The 22,484-nt window shown below is 47.7% G+C and overlaps 1 protein-coding gene across 1 annotated transcript in view; it reads right to left on the bottom strand.

Moving 5' to 3' along the window:
- Positions 1-22,484, bottom strand: part of LOC128684530 (vascular endothelial growth factor receptor 2-like) — a 103,930-nt gene that overhangs the window by 47,875 nt on the left and 33,571 nt on the right. The window contains exon 5 of the mRNA XM_070089582.1: positions 16,113-16,263. Within this exon, the coding sequence (XP_069945683.1) occupies positions 16,113-16,263 (151 nt within the window). The remainder of the gene's footprint in view (positions 1-16,112; positions 16,264-22,484) is intronic.

Raw genomic sequence — 22,484 nt, 5'->3', positions numbered from 1 at the left:
CAGTGTCTGCCAGGGACAAGTAAGAAGGTGAAGCAGTGTCTGCCAGGGACATGTAACAAGGTGAAGCAGTGTTTGCCAGGGATATGTAACAAGGTGAAGCAGTGTCTGCCAGGGATATGTAACAAGGTGAACCAGTGTCTGCCGGGGACATGGAACAAGGTAAAGCAGTGTCTGCCAGGGACATGTAACATGGTCTGCCAGGGACATGTAACAAGATGAAGCAGTGTCTGCCAGGGATATGTAACAAGGTGAGCAGTGTCTGCCAGGGACAAGTAACGAGGTGAAGAAGTGTCTGCCAGGACAAGTAAGAAGGTGAAGCAGTGTCTGCCGGGGACATGTAACAAGGTGAAGCAGTGTCTGCCATGGACATGTAACAAGATGAAGCAGTGTCTGCCAGGGACAAGTAAAAAGATGAAGCAGTGTCTGCCAGGGATATGTAACAAGGTGAAGCAGTGTCTGCCAGGGGCATATAAGTTGGTGAAGCAGTGTCTGCCAGGGACAAGTAACAAGCTGAAGCAGTGTCTGCCAGGGACATGTAACAAGGTGAAGCAGTGTCTACCAGGGACATATAAGTTGGTGAAGCAGTGTCTGCCAGGGACATGTAACAAGGTGAAGCAGTGTCTGCCAGGGACATGTAACAAGGTGAAGCAGTGTCTGCCAGGGACATGTAACAAGATGAAGCAGTGTCTGCCAGGGACATGTAACAAGGTGTAGCAGTGTCTGCCAGGGACATGTAACAAGGTGAAGCAGTGTCTACCAGGGACATGTAACAAGGTGAAGCAGTGTCTGCCAGGGACATGTAACAAGGTGAAGCAGTGTCTACCAGGGACATGTAACAAGGTGAAGCAGTGTCTACCAGGGACATGTAACAAGGTGAAGCAGTGTCTGCCAGGGACATGTAACAAGGTGAAGCAGTGTCTGCCAGGGACATGTAACAAGGTGAAGCAGTGTCTGCCATGGATATGTAACAAGGTGAAACAGTGTCTGCCGGGGACATGTAACAAGGTGAAGCAGTGTCTGCCAGGGACATGTAACAAGGTGAAGCAGTGTCTGCCAGGGACATGTAACAAGGTGAAGCAGTGTCTGCCAGGGACATGTAACAAGGTGAAGCAGTGTCTGCCAGGGACATGTAACAAGGTGAAGCAGTGTCTGCCAGGGACATGTAACAAGGTGAAGCAGTGTCTACCAGGGACATGTAACAAGGTGAAGCAGTGTCTGCCAGGGACATGTAATAAGGTGAAGCAGTGTCTGCCAGGGACATGTAACAATGTGAAGCAGTGTCTACCAGGGACATATAAGTTGGTGAAGCAGTGTCTGCCAGGGACATGTAACAAGGTGAAGCAGTGTCTGCCAGGGACATGTAACAAGGTGAAGCAGTGTCTGCCAGGGACATATAAGTTGGTGAAGCAGTGTCTGCCAGGGACATGTAACAAGGTGAAGCAGTGTCTGCCAGGGACATGTAACAAGGTGAAGCAGTGTCTGCCAGGGACATGTAACAAGGTGAAGCAGTGTCTACCAGGGACATGTAACAAGGTGAAGCAGTGTCTGCCACGGACATGTAACAAGGTGAAGCAGTGTCTACCAGGGACATGTAACAAGGTGAAGCAGTGTCTGCCAGGGACATGTAACAAGGTGAAGCAGTGTCTACCAGGGACATGTAACAAGGTGAAGCAGTGTCTGCCAGGGACATGTAACAAGGTGAAGCAGTGTCTGCCAGGGACATGTAACAAGGTGAAGCAGTGTCTGCCATGGACATGTAACAAGGTGAAGCAGTGTCTACCAGGGACATGTAACAAGGTGAAGCAGTGTCTGCCAGGGACATGTAACAAGGTGAAGCAGTGTCTGCCAGGGACATGTAACAAGGTGAAGCAGTGTCTGCCAGGGACATGTAACAAGGTGAAGCAGTGTCTGCCAGGGACATGTAACAAGGTGAAGCAGTGTCTGCCAGGGACATGTAACAAGGTGAACCAGTGTCTGCCGGGGACATGCAACAAGGTGAAGCAGTGTCTGCCAGGGACATGTAACATGGTCTGCCAGGGACATGTAACAAGATGAAGCAGTGTCTGCCAGGGATATGTAACAAGGTGAGCAGTGTCTGCCAGGGACCAGTAACGAGGTGAAGCAGTGTCTGCCAGGACAAGTAAGAAGGTGAAGCAGTGTCTGCCTGGGAGATGTAACAAGGTGAAGCAGTGTCTGCCATGGACATGCAACAAGGTGAAGCAGTGTCTGCCAGGACAAGTAAGAAGGTGAAGCAGTGTCTGCCAGGGACATGTAACAAGGTGAAGCAGTGTTTGCCAGGGATATGTAAGAAGGTGAAGCAGTGTCTGCCAGGGATATGTAACAAGGTGAACCAGTGTCTGCAAGGGACATTTAACAAGGTAAAGCAGTGTCTGCCAGGGACATAACATAACATGGTGAAGCAGTGTCTGCCAGGGATATGTAACAAGGTGAAGCAGTGTCTGCCAGGGACATGTAACAAGGTGAAGCAGTGTCTGCCAGGACAATGTAACAAGGTGAACCAGTGTCTGCCGGGGACATGTAACAAGGTGAAGCAGTGTCTGCCAGGGACATGTAACAAGGTGAAGCAGTGTCTGCCAGGGACATGTAACAAGGTGAAGCAGTGTCTGCCAGGGACATGTAACAAGGTGAAGCAGTGTCTGCCAGGGGACATGTAAGTTGGTGAAGGAGTGTCTGCCAGGGACAAGTAACAAGGTGAAGCAGTGTCTGCCAGGGACATGTAACAAGGTGAAGCAGTGTCTGCCAGGGACATGTAACAAGGTGAAGCAGTGTCTGCCAGGGACATGTAACAAGGTGAAGCAGTGTCTGCCAGGGACATGTAACAAGGTGAAGCAGTGTCTGCCAGGGACATGTAACAAGGTGAAGCAGTGTCTGCCAGGGACATGTAACAAGGTGAAGCAGTGTCTGCCAGGGACATGTAACAAGGTGAAGCAGTGTCTACCAGGGACATGTAACAAGGTGAAGCAGTGTCTGCCAGGGACATGTAACAAGGTGAAGCAGTGTCTGCCAGGGATATGTAACAAGGTGAAGCAGTGTCTGGACATGTAACAAGGTGAAGCAGTGTCTGCCAGGGACATGTAACAAGGTGAAGCAGTGTCTGCCAGGGACATGTAAAAAGGTGAAGCAGTGTCTGCCATGGAGATGTAACAAGGTGAAACAGTGTCTGCCGGGGACATGTAACAAGGTGAAGCAGTGTCTGCCAGGGACATGTAACAAGGTGAAGCAGTGTCTGCCAGGGACATGTAACAAGGTGAAGCAGTGTCTGCCAGGGACATGTAACAAGGTGAAGCAGTGTCTGCCACGGACATGTAACAAGGTGAAGCAGTGTCTGCCAGGGACATGTAAGATGGTGAAGCAGTGTCTGCCAGGGACATGTAAGATGGTGAAGCAGTGTCTGTCAGGGACATGTAACATGGTGAAGCAGTGTCTGCCAAGGACATATAACAAGGCGAAGCAGTGTCTGCCAGGGACATGTAAGATGGTGAAGCAGTGTCTGTCAGGGACATGTAACATGGTGAAGCAGTGTCTGCCAAGGACATATAACAAGGTGAAGCAGTGTCTGCCAGGGACATGTAACATGGTGAAGCAGTGTCTGTCAGGGACATGCAACATGGTGAAGCAGTGTCTGCCAGGGACATGTAACAAGGTGAATCAGTGTCTGCCAGGGATATGTAACATGGTGATGCAGGGTCTGCCAGGGACATGTAACAAGGTGAAGCAGTGTCTGCTAGGGATATTTAACATGGTGATGAAGGGTCTGCCAGGGACATGTAACAAGGTGAAGCAGTGTCTGCCAGGGATATGTAACAAGGTGAAGCAGTGTCTGCCAGGGACATGTAACAATGTGAAGCAGTGTCTGCCAGGAATATGTAACAAGGTGAAGCAGTGTCTGCCAGGGACTTGTGAAAAGGTGAAGCAATGTCTGCCAGGAACATGTAACATAGTGAAACAGTGTCTGCCAGGGACATGTAAAAAGGTGAAGCAGTGTCTGCCAGGGACGTGTAAAAAGGTGAAGCAATGTCTGCCAGGAACATGTAACATAGTGAAACAGTGTCTGCCAGGGACATGTAAAAAGGTGAAGCAGTGTCTGCGAGGGACATGTAACAAGGTGAAGTAGTGTCTGCCAGGGACATGTAACATGGTGAAACAGTGTCTGCCAGGGGCATGTAAAAAGGTGAAGCAGTGTCTGCCGGGGACGTGTAACAAGGTGAAGCAGTGTCTGCCAGAGACGTGTAACAAGGTGAAGCAGTGTCTGCCAGGGACATGTAACAAGGTGAAGCAGTGTCTGCCAAAGACATGTAACAAGGTGAAGCAGTGTCTGCCAGGGACATGTAACAAGGTGAAGCAGTGTCTGCCAGGGATATGTAACAAGGTGAAGCAGTGTCTGCCAGGGATATGTAACAAGGTGAAGCAGTGTCTACCAGGGACATGTAACAAAGTGAAGCAGTGTCTGCCGGGGACATGTAACAAGGTGAAACAGTGTCTGCCAGGGACATGTAACATGGTAAAGCAGTGTTTGCCAGAGACATGTAAAATGGTGAAGCAGTGTCTGCAAGGGACATTTAACATGGTAAAGCAGTGTCTGCCAGGGACATATAACATGGTGAAGCAGTGCCTGCCAGGGATATGCGACAAGGTGAAGCAATGTCTGCCAGGGACATGTAACAAGGTGAAGCAGTGTCTGCCAAGGAGATGTAACAAGGTAAAGCAGTGTCTGCCAGGGACATGTAACAAGGTAAAGCAGTGTCTGCCAGGGATATGTAACAAGGTGAAGCAGTGTCTGCCAGGGACATGTAACATGGTGAAGCAGTGTCTGCCAGGGACATGTAACATGGTGAAGCAGTGTCTGCCAGGGACATGTAACATGGTAAAGCAGTCTATGCCAGGAACATATAACAAGGTGAAGCAGTGTATGCCAGGGACATGTAACAAGGTGAAGCAGTGTCTGCCAGGGACATAAAACAAGGTGAAGCAGTGTCTGCCAGGGACATGTAACATGGTAAAGCAGTGTTTGCCAGGGACATGTAACAAGGTGAAGCAGTGTCTGCCAGGGACATGTAAGATGGTGAGGTAGCGTCTGCCAGGGACATGTATCATGGTGAAGCAGTGTCTGCAAGGGACATGTAACAAGGTGAAGCAGTGTCTTCCAGGGATATGTAACATGGTGAAGCAGTGTCTGCCAGGGACATGTAACAAGGTGAATCGGTGTCTGCCAGGGATATGTAACATGGTGAAGTAGCGTCTGCCAGGGAGATGTAACATGGTGAAGCAGTGTCTGCCATGGACATGTAACGTGGTGAAGCAGGGTCTGCCAGGGACATGTAACATGGTGAAGCAGGGTCTGCCAGGGACATGTAACAAGGTGAAGCAGTGTCTGCCAGGAACATGTAAAAAGGTGAAGCAGTGTCTGCCAGGGACATGTAACAAAATGAAGCAGTGTCTGCCAGGGACATGTAACAAGGTGAAGCAGTGTCTGCCAGGGACATGTAACAAGGTGAAGCAGTGTCTGCCAGGGACATGTAACAAGGTGAAGCAGTGTCTGCCAGGGACATGTAACATGGTGAAGAAGTGTCTGCCAGGGACATGTAAGATGGTGAAGCAGTGTCTGCCAGGGACATGTAAGATGGTGAAGCAGTGTCTGCCAGGGACGTGTAAGATGGTGAAGCAGTGTCTGCCAGGGACATGTAAGATGGTGAAGCAGTGTCTGCCAGGGACATGTAACAAGGTGAAGCAGTGTCTGCCATGGACATGTAAAAAGGTGAAGCAGTGTCTGCCAGGGACATGTAACAAAATGAAGCAGTGTCTGCCAGGGACATGTAACAAGGTGAAGCAGTGTCTGCCAGGGACATGTAACAAGGTGAAGCAGTGTCTGCCAGGGACATGTAACAAGGTGAAGCAGTGTCTGCCAGGGACATGTAACATGGTGAAGAAGTGTCTGCCAGGGACATGTAAGATGGTGAAGCAGTGTCTGCCAGGGACATGTAACATGGTGAAGCAGTGTCTGCCAGGCACATGTAAGATGGTGAAACAGTGTCTGCCAGGGACATGTAAGATGGTGAAGCAGTGTCTGTCACGGACATGTAACATGGTGAAGCAGTGTCTGCCAAGGACATATAAAAAGGCGAAGCAGTGTCTGCCAGGGACATGTAACAAGGTGAAGCAGTGTCTGCCAGGGACATGTAACATGGTGAAGCAGTGTCTGCCAGGGACATGTAAGATGGTGAAGCAGTGTCTGCCAGCGACATGTAAGATGGTGAAGCAGTGTCTGCCAGGGACATGTAACATGGTGAAGCAGTGTCTGTCAGGGACATGTAACATGGTGAAGCAGTGTCTGCCAAGGATATGTAACAAGGTGAAGCAGTGTCTGCCAGGGACATGTAACAAGGTGAAGCAGTGTCTGCCAGGGACATGTAACATGGTGAAGAAGTGTCTGCCAGGGACATGTAAGATGGTGAACCAGTGTCTGCCAGGGACATGTAAGATGGTGAAGCAGTGTCTGCCAGGGATATATAACATGGTGATGCAGGGTCTGCCAGGGATATGTAACAAGGTGAAGCAGTGTCTGCCAGGGATATATAACATGGTCATGCAGGGTCTGCCAGGGATATGTAACAAGGTGAAGCAGTGTCTGCCATGGACATGTAACAAGGTGAAGCAGTGTCTGCCAGGGATATATAACATGGTGATGCAGGGTCTGCCAGGGATATGTAACAAGGTGAAGCAGTGTCTGCCAGGGACATGTAACAAGGTGAAGCAGTGTCTGCCAGGGACATGTAAAAAGGTGAAGCAATGTCTGCCAGGAACATGTAACATAGTGAAACAGTGTCTGCCAGGGACATGTAAAAAGGTGAAGCAGTGTCTGCCAGGGACATGTAAAAAGGTGAAGCAGTGTCTGCCGGGGACATGTAACATGGTGAAACTGTCTGCCAGGGATATGTAAAAAGGTGAAGCAGTGTCTGCGAGGGACATGTAACAAGGTGAAGTAGTGTCTGCCAGGGACATGTAACATGGTGAAACAGTGTCTGCCAGGGGCATGTAAAAAGGTGAAGCAGTGTCTGCCGGGGACATGTAACAAGGTGAAGCAGTGTCTGCCAGGGACATGTAACAAGGTGAAGCAGTGTCTGCCAGGGACGTGTAACAAGGTGAAGCAGTGCCTGCCAGAAACATGTAACAAGGTAAAGCAGTGTCTGCCGGGGACATGTAACAAGGTGAAGCAGTGTCTGCCAGGGATATGTAACAAGGTGAAGCAGTGTCTGCCGGGGACATGTAACAAGGTGAAGCAGTGTCTGCCAGAGACATGTAACATGTTAAAGCAGTGTCTGCCAGGGACATATAACATGGTGAAGCAGTGTCTGCCAGGGATATGTGACAAGGTGAAGCAGTGTCTGCCAGGGACATGTAACAAGGTGAAGCAGTGTCTGCCAGGGACATGTAACAAGGTGAAGCTGTGTCTGCCAGGGACATATAAGTTGGTGAAGCAGTGTCTGCCAGGGACATGTAACAAGGTGAAGCAGTGTCTGCCAGGGACATGTAACAAGGTGAAGCAGTGTCTGCCAGGGACATGTAACAAGGTGAAGCAGTGTCTACCAGGGACATGTAACAAGGTGAAGCAGTGTCTGCCAGGGACATGTAACAAGGTGAAGCAGTGTCTACCAGGGACATGTAACAAGGTGAAGCAGTGTCTACCAGGGACATGTAACAAGGTGAAGCAGTGTCTACCAGGGACATGTAACAAGGTGAAGCAGTGTCTGCCAGGGACAAGTAACAAGGTGAAGCAGTGTCTGCCAGGGACATGTAACAAGGTGAAGCAGTGTCTGCAATGGACATGTAACAAGGTGAAGCAGTGTCTACCAGGGCCATGTAACAAGGTGAAGCAGTGTCTGCCAGGGACATGTAACAAGGTGAAGCAGTGACTGCCAGGGACATGTAACAAGGTGAAGCAGTGTCTGCCAGGGACATGTAACAAGGTGAAGCAGTGTTTGCCAGGGACATGTAACAAGGTGAAGCAGTGTCTGCCAGGGACATGTAACAAGGTGAACCAGTGTCTGCCGGGGACATGCAACAAGGTGAAGCAGTGTCTGTCAGGGACATGTAACATGGTCTGCCAGGGACATGTAACAAGATGAAGCAGTGTCTGCCAGGGATATGTAACAAGGTGAGCAGTGTCTGCCAGGGACAAGTAACGAGGTGAAGCAGTGTCTGCCAGGACAAGTAAGAAGGTGAAGCAGTGTCTGCCGGGGACATGTAACAAGGTGAAGCAGTGTCTGCCATGGACATGTAACAAGATGAAGCAGTGTCTGCCAGGGACAAGTAAGAAGGTGAAGCAGTGTCTGCCAGGGACATGTAACAAGGTGAAGCAGTGTTTGCCAGGGACATGTAACAAGGTGAAGCAGTGTCTGCCAGGGATATGTAACAAGGTGAACCAGTGTCTGCCAGGGACATGCAACAAGGTAAAGCAGTGTCTGCCAGGGACATGTAACATGGTCTGCCAGGGACATGTAACAAGATGAAGCAGTGTCTGCCAGGGATATGTAACAAGGTGAGCAGTGTCTGCCAGGGACAAGTAACGAGGTGAAGCAGTGTCTGCCAGGACAAGTAAGAAGGTGAAGCAGTGTCTGCCGGGGACATGTAACAAGGTGAAGCAGTGTCTGCCATGGACATGTAACAAGATGAAGGAGTGTCTGCCAGGGACAAGTAAAAAGATGAAGCAGTGTCTGCCAGGGATATGTAACAAGGTGAAGCAGTGTCTGCCAGGGGCATATAAGTTGGTGAAGCAGTGTCTGCCAGGGACAAGTAACAAGGTGAAGCAGTGTCTGCCAGGGACAAGTAACAAGGTGAAGCAGTGTCTGCCAGGGACATGTAACAAGGTGAAGCAGTGTCTGCCAGGGACATGTAACAAGGTGAAGCAGTGTCTGCCAGGGACATGTAACAAGGTGAAGCAGTGTCTGCCAGGGACATGTAACAAGGTGAAGCAGTGTCTACCAGGGACATGTAACAAGGTGAAGCAGTGTCTGCCAGGGATATGTAACAAGGTGAAGCAGTGTCTACCAGGGACATGTAACAAGGTGAAGCAGTGTCTGCCAGGGACATGTAACAAGGTGAAGCAGTGTCTGCCAGGGATATGTAACAAGGTGAAGCAGTGTCTACCAGGGACATGTAACAAGGTGAAGCAGTGTCTGCCAGGGACATGTAACAAGGTGAAGCAGTGTCTGCCAGGGACATGTAAAAATGTGAAGCAGTGTCTGCCATGGATATGTAACAAGGTGAAACAGTGTCTGCCGGGGACATGTAACAAGGTGAAGCAGTGTCTGCCAGGGACATGTAACAAGGTGAAGCAGTGTCTGCCAGGGACATGTAACAAGGTGAAGCAGTGTCTGCCAGGGACATGTAACAAGGTGAAGCAGTGTCTGCCAGGGACATGTAACAAGGTGAAGCAGTGTCTGCCATGGACATGTAACAAGGTGAAGCAGTGTCTGCCAGGGACATGTAACAAGGTGAAGCAGTGTCTGCCAGGGACATGTAACAAGGTGAAGCAGTGTCTGCCAGGGACATGTAACAAGGTGAAGCAGTGTCTGCCAGGGACATGTAACAAGGTGAAGCAGTGTCTACCAGGGACATATAAGTTGGTGAAGCAGTGTCTGCCAGGGACATGTAACAAGGTGAAGCAGTGTCTGCCAGGGACATGTAACAAGGTGAAGCAGTGTCTGCCAGGGACATGTAACAAGATGAAGCAGTGTCTGCCAGGGACATGTAACAAGGTGTAGCAGTGTCTGCCAGGGACATGTAACAAGGTGAAGCAGTGTCTACCAGGGACATGTAACAAGGTGAAGCAGTGTCTGCCAGGGACATGTAACAAGGTGAAGCAGTGTCTACCAGGGACATGTAACAAGGTGAAGCAGTGTCTACAAGGGACATGTAACAAGGTGAAGCAGTGTCTGCCAGGGACATGTAACAAGGTGAAGCAGTGTCTGCCAGGGACATGTAACAAGGTGAAGCAGTGTCTGCCATGGATATGTAACAAGGTGAAACAGTGTCTGCCGGGGACATGTAACAAGGTGAAGCAGTGTCTGCCAGGGACATGTAACAAGGTGAAGCAGTGTCTGCCAGGGACATGTAACAAAGTGAAGCAGTGTCTGCCAGGGACATGTAACAAGGTGAAGCAGTGTCTGCCAGGGACATGTAACAAGGTGAAGCAGTGTCTGCCAGGGACATGTAACAAGGTGAAGCAGTGTCTACCAGGGACATGTAACAAGGTGAAGCAGTGTCTGCCAGCGACATGTAACAACGAGAAGCAGTGTCTGCCAGCGACATGTAACAAGGTGAAGCAGTGACTACCAGGGACATATAAGAAGGTGAAGCAGTGTCTGCCAGGGACATGTAACAAGGTGAAGCAGTGTCTGCCAGGGACATGTAACAAGGTGAAGCAGTGTCTGCCAGGGACATGTAACAAGGTGAAGCAGTGTCTGCCAGGGACATGTAACAAGGTGAAGCAGTGTCTGCCAGGGACATGTAACAAGGTGAAGCAGTGTCTGCCAGGGACATGTAACAAGGTGAAGCAGTGTCTACCAGGGACATGTAACAAGGTGAAGCAGTGTCTGGGACATGTAACAAGGTGAAGCAGTGTCTACCAGGGACATGTAACAAGGTGAAGGGCAGTGTCTGTCTTCCAGGGACATGTAACAAGGTGAAGCAGTGTCTGCCAGGGACATGTAACAAGGTGAAGCAGTGTCTGCCAGGGACATGTAACAAGGTGAAGCAGTGTCTGCCATGGACATGTAACAAGGTGAAGCAGTGTCTACCAGGGCCATGTAACAAGGTGAAGCAGTGTCTGCCAGGGACATGTAACAAGGTGAAGCAGTGTCTGCCAGGGACATGTAACAAGGTGAAGCAGTGTCTGCCAGGGACATGTAACAAGGTGAAGCAGTGTTTGCCAGGGACATGTAACAAGGTGAAGCAGTGTCTGCCAGGGACATGTAACAAGGTGAACCAGTGTCTGCCGGGGACATGCAACAAGGTGAAGCAGTGTCTGCCAGGGACATGTAACATGGTCTGCCAGGGACATGTAACAAGATGAAGCAGTGTCTGCCAGGGATATGTAACAAGGTGAGCAGTGTCTGCCAGGGACCAGTAACGAGGTGAAGCAGTGTCTGCCAGGACAAGTAAGAAGGTGAAGCAGTGTCTGCCGGGGACATGTAACAAGGTGAAGCAGTGTCTGCCATGGACATGTAACAAGATGAAGCAGTGTCTGCCAGGGACAAGTAAGAAGGTGAAGCAGTGTCTGCCAGGGACATGTAACAAGGTGAAGCAGTGTTTGCCAGGGACATGTAACAAGGTGAAGCAGTGTCTGCCAGGGATATGTAACAAGGTGAACCAGTGTCTGCCGGGGACATGCAACAAGGTAAAGCAGTGTCTGCCAGGGACATGTAACATGGTCTGCCAGGGACATGTAACAAGATGAAGCAGTGTCTGCCAGGGATATGTAACAAGGTGAGCAGTGTCTGCCAGGGACAAGTAACGAGGTGAAGCAGTGTCTGCCAGGACAAGTAAGAAGGTGAAGCAGTGTCTGCCGGGGACATGTAACAAGGTGAAGCAGTGTCTGCCATGGACATGTAACAAGATGAAGCAGTGTCTGCCAGGGACAAGTAAAAAGATGAAGCAGTGTCTGCCAGGGATATGTAACAAGGTGAAGCAGTGTCTGCCAGGGGCATATAAGTTGGTGAAGCAGTGTCTGCCAGGGACAAGTAACAAGGTGAAGCAGTGTCTGCCAGGGACAAGTAACAAGGTGAAGCAGTGTCTGCCAGGGACATGTAACAAGGTGAAGCAGTGTCTGCCAGGGACATGTAACAAGGTGAAGCAGTGTCTGCCAGGGACATGTAACAAGGTGAAGCAGTGTCTGCCAGGGACATGTAACAAGGTGAAGCAGTGTCTGCCAGGGACATGTAACAAGGTGAAGCAGTGTCTGCCAGGGATATGTAACAAGGTGAAGCAGTGTCTACCAGGGACATGTAACAAGGTGAAGCAGTGTCTGCCAGGGACATGTAACAAGGTGAAGCAGTGTCTGCCAGGGATATGTAACAAGGTGAAGCAGTGTCTACCAGGGACATGTAACAAGGTGAAGCAGTGTCTGCCAGGGACATGTAACAAGGTGAAGCAGTGTCTGCCAGGGACATGTAAAAAGGTGAAGCAGTGTCTGCCATGGATATGTAACAAGGTGAAGCAGTGTCTGCCAGGGACATGTAACAAGGTGAAGCAGTGTCTGCCAGGGACAAGTAACAAGGTGAAGCAGTGTCTGCCAGGGACATGTAACAAGGTGAAGCAGTGTCTGCCAGGGACATGTAACAAGGTGAAGCAGTGTCTGCCAGGGACATGTAACAAGGTGAAGCAGTGTCTGCCAGGGACATGTAACAAGGTGAAGCAGTGTCTGCCAGGGACATGTAACAAGGTGAAGCAGTGTCTGCCAGGGACATGTAACAAGGTGAAGCAGTGTCTGCCAGGGACATGTAACAAGGTGAAGCAGTGTCTGCCATGGACATGTAACAAGGTGAAGCAGTGTCTGCCAGGGACATGTAACAAGGTGAAGCAGTGTCTGCCAGGGACAAGTAACAAGGTGAAGCAGTGTCTGCCAGGGACATGTAACAAGGTGAAGCAGTGTCTGCCAGGGACATGTAACAAGGTGAAGCAGTGTCTGCCAGGGACATGTAACAAGGTGAAGCAGTGTCTGCCAGGGACATGTAACAAGGTGAAGCAGTGTCTGCCAGGGACATGTAACAAGGTGAAGCAGTGTCTGCCAGGGATATGTAACAAGGTGAAGCAGTGTCTACCAGGGACATGTAACAAGGTGAAGCAGTGTCTGCCAGGGACATGTAACAAGGTGAAGCAGTGTCTGCCAGGGATATGTAACAAGGTGAAGCAGTGTCTACCAGGGACATGTAACAAGGTGAAGCAGTGTCTGCCAGGGACATGTAACAAGTTGAAGCAGTGTCTGCCAGGGACATGTAAAAAGGTGAAGCAGTGTCTGCCATGGATATGTAACAAGGTGAAACAGTGTCTGCCTGGGACATGTAACAAGGTGAAGCAGTGTCTGCCAGGGACATGTAACAAGGTGAAGCAGTGTCTGCCAGGGACATGTAACAAGGTGAAGCAGTGTCTGCCAGGGACATGTAACAAGGTGAAGCAGTGTCTGCCAGGGACATGTAACAAGGTGAAGCAGTGTCTGCCATGGACATGTAACAAGGTGAAGCAGTGTCTGCCAGGGACATGTAACAAGGTGAAGCAGTGTCTGCCAGGGACATGTAACAAGGTGAAGCAGTGTCTACCAGGGACATATAAGTTGGTGAAGCAGTGTCTGCCAGGGACATGTAACAAGGTGAAGCAGTGTCTGCCAGGGACATGTAACAAGGTGAAGCAGTGTCTGCCAGGGACATGTAACAAGGTGAAGCAGTGTCTACCAGGGACATATAAGTTGGTGAAGCAGTGTCTGCCAGGGACATGTAACAAGGTGAAGCAGTGTCTGCCAGGGACATGTAACAAGGTGAAGCAGTGTCTGCCAGGGACATGTAACAAGATGAAGCAGTGTCTGCCAGGGACATGTAACAAGGTGTAGCAGTGTCTGCCAGGGACATGTAACAAGGTGAAGCAGTGTCTACCAGGGACATGTAACAAGGTGAAGCAGTGTCTGCCAGGGACATGTAACAAGGTGAAGCAGTGTCTACCAGGGACATGTAACAAGGTGAAGCAGTGTCTGCCATGGACATGTGACAAGGTGAAGCAGTGTCTACCAGGGACATGTAACAAGGTGAAGCAGTGTCTGCTGGGGACATGTAACAAGGTGAAACAGTGTCTGCCAGGTACATGTAACAAGGTGAAGCAGTGTCTGCCAGGGACATGTAACAAGGTGAAGCAGTGTCTACCAGGGACATGTAACAAGGTGAAGCAGTGTCTGCCAGGGACATGTAACAAGGTGAAGCAGTGTCTGCCAGGGACATGTAACAAGGTGAAGCAGTGTCTACCAGGGACATGTAACAAGGTGAAGCAGTGTCTGCCAGGGACATGTAACAAGGTGAAGCAGTGTCTGCCAGGGACATATAAGTTGGTGAAGCAGTGTCTGCCAGGGACATGTAACAAGGTGAAGCAGTGTCTGCCAGGGACATGTAACAAGGTGAAGCAGTGTCTGCCAGGGACATGTAACAAGGTGAAGCAGTGTCTGCCAGGGACATGTAACAAGGTGAAGCAGTGTCTGCCAGGGACATGTAACAAGGTGAAGCAGTGTCTACCAGGGACATGTAACAAGGTGAAGCAGTGTCTGCCAGGGACATGTAACAAGGTGAAGCAGTGTCTACATGTAACAAGGTGAAGCAGTGTACCAGGGACATGTAACAAGGTGAAGCAGTGTCTGCAAGGTGAAGCAGTGTCTGCTGGGGACATGTAACAAGGGACATGTGACAAGGTGAAGCAGTGTCTACCAGGGACATGTAGCAAGGTGAAGCAGTGTCTGCTGGGGACATGTAACAGCTCACGATGTTGATTAAGACATGTGCAACATCTGGATATCTTTATTGTAGACGTTTCGCCATGTATTGGCTTTATCAATACAAATTCTTGGACGTAATTTGAAGACGGTAGAATTGTATACAAAAGATGAGGTAATAAGTCCCTTCGTCTTGTCGGTATTGTATACCATTCTTGTGCAACTCACGATGTTGTTTCTCTCTCTCTCTCTCTCTCACTCTCTCTCTCTCTCTCTCTCTCTCTCTCTACACACACACACACACACCTTCAACTATAGACCAGTGCCACTAACATGGAGATGATTATCAGAAGAGTTTTGGAGCACCTAGAAAGGAATGAGCTCATCAACGACAGCCTGCACGGATTCAGGGACATGAAATCCTGTGTCACAAACTTACTGGAATTCTGTGACAAGGTGACAGCAGTAAGACAAGAGAGAGAGAGGGGTGGGTAGATTACGTTTTCTTGGACTGTAAGAATTTTTTTTCACACAGTTCCACTCAAGATATATGTGCAAAAGCTGGAGGACCAGGCAGGTATAACAGGGAAGGCACTACAATGGATCAGGGAATACCTGTCAGGAAGACAGCAGCGAGTCATGGTACGTGACGAGGTGTCATAGTGGGCACCTGTGATGAGCGGGGTTCCACAGGGGTCAGTCCTAAGGCCGGTGCTGTTCCTGGTATATATGAATAACATGACGGAAGGAATAGATTCAGAAGTGTCCCTGTTTGCAGACGATGTGAAGTTAATGAGGAGAATTCAGTCGAAGGAGGACCAGGCAGGACTACAAAGGGATCTGGACAGACTGCAAGCCTGGTTCAGAAACTATCTCCTAGAGTTCAGCCCCACCAAGTGCAAATTCATGATAACTTGGGAAAGGCAAAAAAGACGGCAGACAGAGTACAGTCTAGGGGGCCAAAGACTACAAACCTCACTCAAGGACATCTGAGGCGCACATCAACCAAATAACTGCTGCAGCATGGGCGCTTAGCAAACCTAAGAATAGCATTCCGACATCTCAGTAAGGAATCGTTCAAGATTCTGTACACCGTGTACGTCAGACCCATATTGGAGTATGCAGTACCAGTTAGGAACCCACACCTAGCCAAGAACGTCAGAAAACTAGAGAAAGTGCAATGGTTTGTAACGAGGCAAGTCCCGGAGATAGGGGGCATGTTCTATGAGGAGAGGTTAAGGGAAATCAACCAGAGGACACTGGAGGAGAGGAGAGATGGGGAGGACATGATAACGACCTGTAAAATACTGAAAGGAATCGACAAGGTGGATAATGACAGGATGTTCCAGAGATGAGACACAGCAACAAAGGGTCACAATTAGAAGTGGAAGACTCAGATGAATCACAAGAATGTCAGGAAGCATTTCTTCAGCCAGAATTGTCAGGAAGTGGAATAGTCTAGAAAGTGATGTAGTGGAGGCAGGATCCATACATAGCTTTAGGAAGAGGCATGATAGAGCTCATGGAGCAGGGAGAGAGACCTAGTAGCGACCAGTGAAGAGGCGGAGCCAGGAGCTATGACTCATCCCCTGCAACCACAATTAGGTGAGCACAATTAGGTGAGTACCTGACACCAGCAGGACAACTTGACGAGAGGTGTGGGTACCATACACGTTGTTGGCTCGACAGGTATACTTGCTGTAGTCCCGTGCCCTCAGTGTCCACTCCTGCCCCACTCGCAGACCCCGGTTGTCCAGCTCTGGCTCCCGGAACTTCGCCTGAAGAAGGATGGTGTATGGAATCACTCTCTGTTGCCTCTCCTCCACGTATGAAATACTAGTTGCTGGGGTGTATGAAACAAATCGATTTTAGTGGATTTTGAGTTTATCCTTTATTACTTTCTGTTCTGATATAAGAACATAAGAACATAAGAAAGGAGGATCACTGCAGCAGGCTTGTTGGCCCATACTAGGCAGGTCCTTTACAATCCATCTCACTAACAAAATATTTACCCAACCAAATTTTCAAAACTACCCAAGAAATAAGCTCTGATAACTCTATCCACCCATATGCAAGTCCCACTAAAATCCAACCCCTCTCATTCATGCATTTATCCAACCTAAATTTGAAACTACCCAAGGTGTCGAGTGTGCTCTCTACGGACTGAACCAAGATACCCTCCATCGAACAACTTTACCAACAGCTTAAGGAAGAATTGAGGATGGCGAAGATGGAGATTCGGCGACTGACCGAGGAAAATAAGAAGATTCGTAGCAGTCCTCCTGTTTTGAGTCCTCAGGTCAAGAAGGGAAACTGGACAGTGGCTGGACAGCATGGAACGAAGTTGACGATCAAGAAGACGAATGGAAAGGTAGAAACGATGAAGAAGAAAGAGACTGCTGTGGAAACTGTTGTGGAAACATCTAATGCATTCTCTGTGCTACCTGACGTATGTGAGTCAACTACTGGGAACGCCACGACGAACGACACCAAGGAAGGTAAGAATATTGTTGTTGTTGTTGTTGGGAATAGCCAAGTTAGGTACATGGATAGGGCGTTCTGCTTGAAAGACAGGAGTAGGAGACAGAGGGTTTGCTTTCCTGGGGCTGGGATGGAGGATATTGTTAGCCATCTGGATGACATCATGAGAGGTAATGGGAGCAATCCTATTATCTGTCTCATTGCTGGAGGCAACAATGTTGGCAGACGAAGGAGTGAAGACCTGATTAGCAGGTATAGGTTAGCAATAGAGATAATTAGGAGAAAGGGTGGGAACCCTGTCATGTGTGGTATTTTGCCAAGGAGAGGAGTTGGAAATGAATGGTTGTCCAGGGCAATTGGTGTCAATTGCTGCCTGGACAAATACTGTAAGGAAAGTGCGGTAACATTAATAGACAACTGGGACTTCTTCTATGGCAGAAATGACATGTATGCCAGGGATGGGGTTCACTTATCTAGGTCTGGGGTTGAGACACTGGCAACTGCAGTGGAGGGAGCTGTTAGGACTTTAAACTAGGAATAGTTAGTGGTATTGGTTTTGGCAGGAAAACAGTGAAGTCCCAGGGTAGTCATATTATGACTTCTAGGGGAACTAGTAACAAGCAGAACGAGGTAGATACCTGACGAATGTGGGTGTTCTACTGGGAATGTCACAACGAGCACCAAGGAAGCATTGGGTGACGTGAATGAGACATCCCTAGAAACCCCAACGAAAACCATCGAGAACGTCTTGACGAATTCCACAAGTGAAGGTGTAGTGCTACCTAACGAATGTGAGTCGACTACTGGGAACATCACGACGGACGTCGCCAAGGAAGGTAAAAACATTGTTGTTGTTGGGGATAGCCAGATTAGGTACATGGATAGGGCATTCTGCTTGAAGGATAGGAGTAGGAGGCAGAGAGTGTGTTTTCCTGGGGTTGTCCAGAGCAATTGGTGTCAATTGCTGGCTGGACAGATACTGTAAGGAAAATGCGGTAACATTCATTGACAACTGGGACCTCTTCTATGGCAGAAATGACATGTATGCCAGGGATGGGGTTCACTTATCTAGGTGTGGGGTGGGAGCACTTGCCAACGCAGTGGAGGGAGCTGTTAGGTCTTTAAACTAGGAATAGTTAGTGGTATGGGTTTTGGCGGGAAAACAGTGAAGTCGCAGTGTAGCAATATGAGTACTAGGAGAACTAGTAATAGGCAAAATGAGGTAGATATTGGAAAGCCAGTGGCACTAATTGACAAGGACAGTAATAGGTTTAGAGGAATAACAGAAAGAAGTAGGAAGGGTAAAGAGAAAGGAGGGTCCTTAAGTATATATTACACAAATAGTCGAAGTGCTAGGAATAAGATGGACGAGTTGAGACTAGTTGCTAGTGCAGGTAACATTGATGTATTTGCCTTAACTGAGACGTGGTTCAATATGAAAAATCGGGACATGCCTGCGGAATGTCACATTCAAGGTTTTAAATTGTTCCAAGTAGATAAAAGTATCGGGAAGGGGGGTGGGGTGGCATTGTATGTCCGAGATCGCTTGAACTGTTGCATAAAAACGGGTATTAAGTCTGAAGTTACACATACAGAGTCTGTTTGGATAGAATTTTCAGAGGGGCATGAAAAATTGATTTTAGGTGTGATATACCGTCCTCCAAACTTAGATAGGAACCAAGGGAGACTACTATGGGAGGAAATTGTTAGGGCCACAAGGCACGATAATGTAGTAATTCTAGGAGACTTTAACTTTAGTCATATTGATTGGAATTTCTTGACTGGGAATTTAGAATCATACGATTTCTTAGAAGTAGTTAAGGATTGTGTTTTGAAGCAGTTTGTGACAGAACCTACAAGGGGTAATAACCTGCTTGACTTAGTTCTGGCAAATAATGAATCCCTTGTTAATAATTTAGAAATTTCAGAGGAACTGGGTGCTAGCGACCACAAATCAATTACATTTAGCATTGAATGGAAGTATGATAGTAGCGATAACTTAGTAGCAGTCCCAGATTTTCGCTTAGCAGATTACGATGGGCTTAGAGAACACTTATCATCTGTTGACTGGAGTAACGAAGAGAGCTATCAATATGACAGTTTTCTGAACACTATACATGCTGCTCAAAGAACGTTTATCCCGTATAAAGAAATTAGATCAAATAGAAATGACCCAAAGTGGATGAATAATAGGCTCAAATATCTACTATGGCATAAGAAAGGAATTTATAGGCGTATCAAAAGAGGGGAGGGTCATCTTATGAATCAGTATATTGACATTAAGAGGGACGTTAAAAAGGGGATAAGAAAAGCTAAGACACATAGGCAACAGTTAGGCAACTTTATTCCGAAACGTTTCGCCTACACAGTAGGCTTCTTCAGTCGAATACAGAAAGTAGGAGGAACAGTAGAGATGTGAAGACGATGTAATCAGTCCATCACCCTTGAAGTCGTAGAATTTGAGGTTACCAGTCCCTCAGCCTTGAGAAGTTGCCTAACTGTTGAATATGCGTCTTACCGGCCAACCTGTCGGTGTTGTATACCATTTTGATGTTCATCTTGTTAGACACTGCAACACATGGCATCTTGGTACAGAAAACACCTTGGACAACCTTTTCAAGTGAGAATTGTTGGATCTGAGAGGGACATGACCTCTCAGTGGCTACAATCTCACTACTACTACTATGCACCTCTCCTTCCGACAGTATTTAAGTCTCCGCACTGTCGCTTGATCTTCAGATAGTTCCTGACTGTGGAACTGAACTTCTCCAGGCTGAGGGACTGACAACCTCAAATTCTACGACTTCAAGGGTGATGGACTGATTACATCGTCTTCACATCTCTACTGTTCCTGCCTACTTTCTGTATTGGACTGAAGAAGCCTACTGTGTAGTCGAAACGTTTCGGAATAAAGTTGCCTAACTGTTGCCTGTGTGTCTTACCTACCAACCTGTCGGTATTGTATACCATTTTGATGTTCAAGAAAAGCTAAAGGGGACTATGAAATTAAAGTTGCTAGGGATTCGAAAACTAACCCAAAGAGTTTTTTCCAGGTCTATAGAACAAAAGTTAGAGATAAGATAGGTCCCCTTAAAAATAACTATGGGCATCTTACTGACAAAGAGAATGAAATGTGCTCGATTTTAAATAATTATTTTCTCTCGGTTTTTACACAGGAAGACACTAACAATATACCAGTAATTAATTTTTATAGTGGGCTAGAAGAAGATAAATTACGTAACATCACAGTCACTAGTGAAATGGTTGTGAAGCAGATAGACTGAAGCAAAATAAGACGCCGGGTCCTGATGAGGTTTTTTCAAGGGTTCTTAAGGAATGCAAAATGGAACTCTGTGAACCATTAACTAATATTTTTAATTTATCTCTTCAAACAGGTGTAGTGTCTGATATGTGGAAGATGGCCAATGTAATTCCTATTTTTAAAGCAGGGGACAAGCCGTTACCGTCAAATTACCGTCCAATAAGCCTAACCTCAATTGTAGACAAATTACTAGAGTCAATTATAGCTGAGATTATAAGAAGCCATCTCGATAAGCATAGCTTGGTTAATGATACTCAGCATGGATTCACGAGAGGCCGTTCTTGTCTAACTAATTTATTAACTTTCTTCAGAAAAGCTTTTGAGGTTGTTGATCACGATAAAGAATTTGATATTATTTACTTAGATTTTAGTAAGGATTTTGATAGAGTTCCGCACCAAAGACTGTTAAAGAAAGTGGCAGCTCATGGCATTGGGGGAAAAGTGCTCTCGTGAATCGAGTCATGGTTCACAGACAGGAAGCAAAGAGTGTCCATAAATGGGGTTAAATCCGAGTGGGATCTGTAACAAGTTGCGTACCAAAGGGATCAGTCTTAGGCCCATTGTTGTTTATAATATATATCAATGACCTTGATGAGGGTATTACAAGTGATATGAGCAAATTCGCCGATGACACAAAGATAGGTAGGATAATTAATTCAAACGTAGATGTTAGGGAACTTCAGAAGGATTTAGACAAACTCGATTCTTGGTCAGAAAAATGGCAGATGCAGTTCAATGTAAATAAATGCAAGGTTCTGAAGCTCGGGAGTGTCCATAACCCTAGCTTTTATAAGTTAAATGATGTAGAACTTAGCCATACAGATTGCGAAAAGGACTTGGGGGTTATGGTAAGCAGCAACCTTAAACCAAGACAGCAATGCCTACGCGTACCTAGAGTTTACCTGGAGAAAGTTCCGGGGGTCAACGCCCCCGCGGCCCGGTCTGTGACCAGGCCTCCTGGTGGATCAGAGCCTGATCAACCAGGCTGTTACTGCTGGCTGCACGCAAACCAACGTACGAGCCACAGCCCGGCTGATCAGGAACCGACTTTAGGTGCTTGTCCAGTGCCAGCTTGAAGACTGCCAGGGGTCTGTTGGTAATCCGCCTTATGTATGCTGGGAGGCAGTTGAACAGTCTCGGGCCCCTGACACTTATTGTATGGTCTCTTAACGTGCTAGTGACACCCCTGCTTTTCATTGGGGGGATGTTGCATCGTCTGCCAAGTCTTTTGCTTTCGTAGTGAGTGATTTTCGTGTGCAAGTTCGGTACTAGTCCCTCTAAGATTTTCCAGGTGTATATAATCATGTATCTCTCCCGCCTGCGTTCCAGGGAATACAGGTTCAGGAACCACCCACCCACACCCACTCATGTATTTATCTAACCTATTTTTAAAACTACACAACGCTTTAGCCTCAATAACTGTACTCGGGAGCTTGTTCCACTCATTCACAACTCTATTACCAAACCAGTGATTTCCTATATCCTTCCTGAATCTAAATTTTTACAACTTGAAACCATTGCTGCGAGTCCTGTCTTGGCTGGAAATTTTCAGCACACAATTTACATCCCTTTTATTTATTCCTGTTTTCCATTTATACACCTCGATCATATCCCCCCTAATTCTACGCCTTTCGAGAGAGTGCAGATTCAGGGACCTCTGTTGAGAAATGGCATTTCCAGCTAAACTTATTATTTATAAATTTAAATATAGGGAGCACTTAGCTGATAAAAGACAGCAAATCGTCTACACAGCCGCCCCTGCAGACGAGGTCTTGAATTGTTGTCATGATCATCTCTCAACGGGCTGGAATAGATCATATTATGTAAACAATAATTTACCCCTAGGGGGTGTTATGTCAGCATATTTCATTCACTGATGGCTGACAAACTTACTTGTGTGGACTCAAAAGTCCGCACCTAACTGCCGACTATAGGTTGATTACAAACTCCTTGCGACTCAAGAACTGCGCAGTCCCCCGTACTACAAGAAATTCGTAACCTACCTTGCTCTTGTAGCGTGAGCTATGGTGCTCTTCACACCTTCGACAGGTATCGGTGACTTGATAGAAGCTGAAGTGTCCTTGGATGTCCACGTCTTCCATAGTCTAGGAATGCGCACTCTGGTACACTATGTTCCACAAGATTTGTCTTTATTGTTCACAATCTTATCACTAAAGAAGCTGATAACACTTCTCT

Source organism: Cherax quadricarinatus, chromosome 2, assembly GCF_038502225.1.
Source record: "Cherax quadricarinatus isolate ZL_2023a chromosome 2, ASM3850222v1, whole genome shotgun sequence".
Lineage (NCBI taxonomy): Eukaryota > Metazoa > Arthropoda > Malacostraca > Decapoda > Parastacidae > Cherax > Cherax quadricarinatus.
This window is presented reverse-complemented; position numbering and strand designations above follow the sequence as displayed.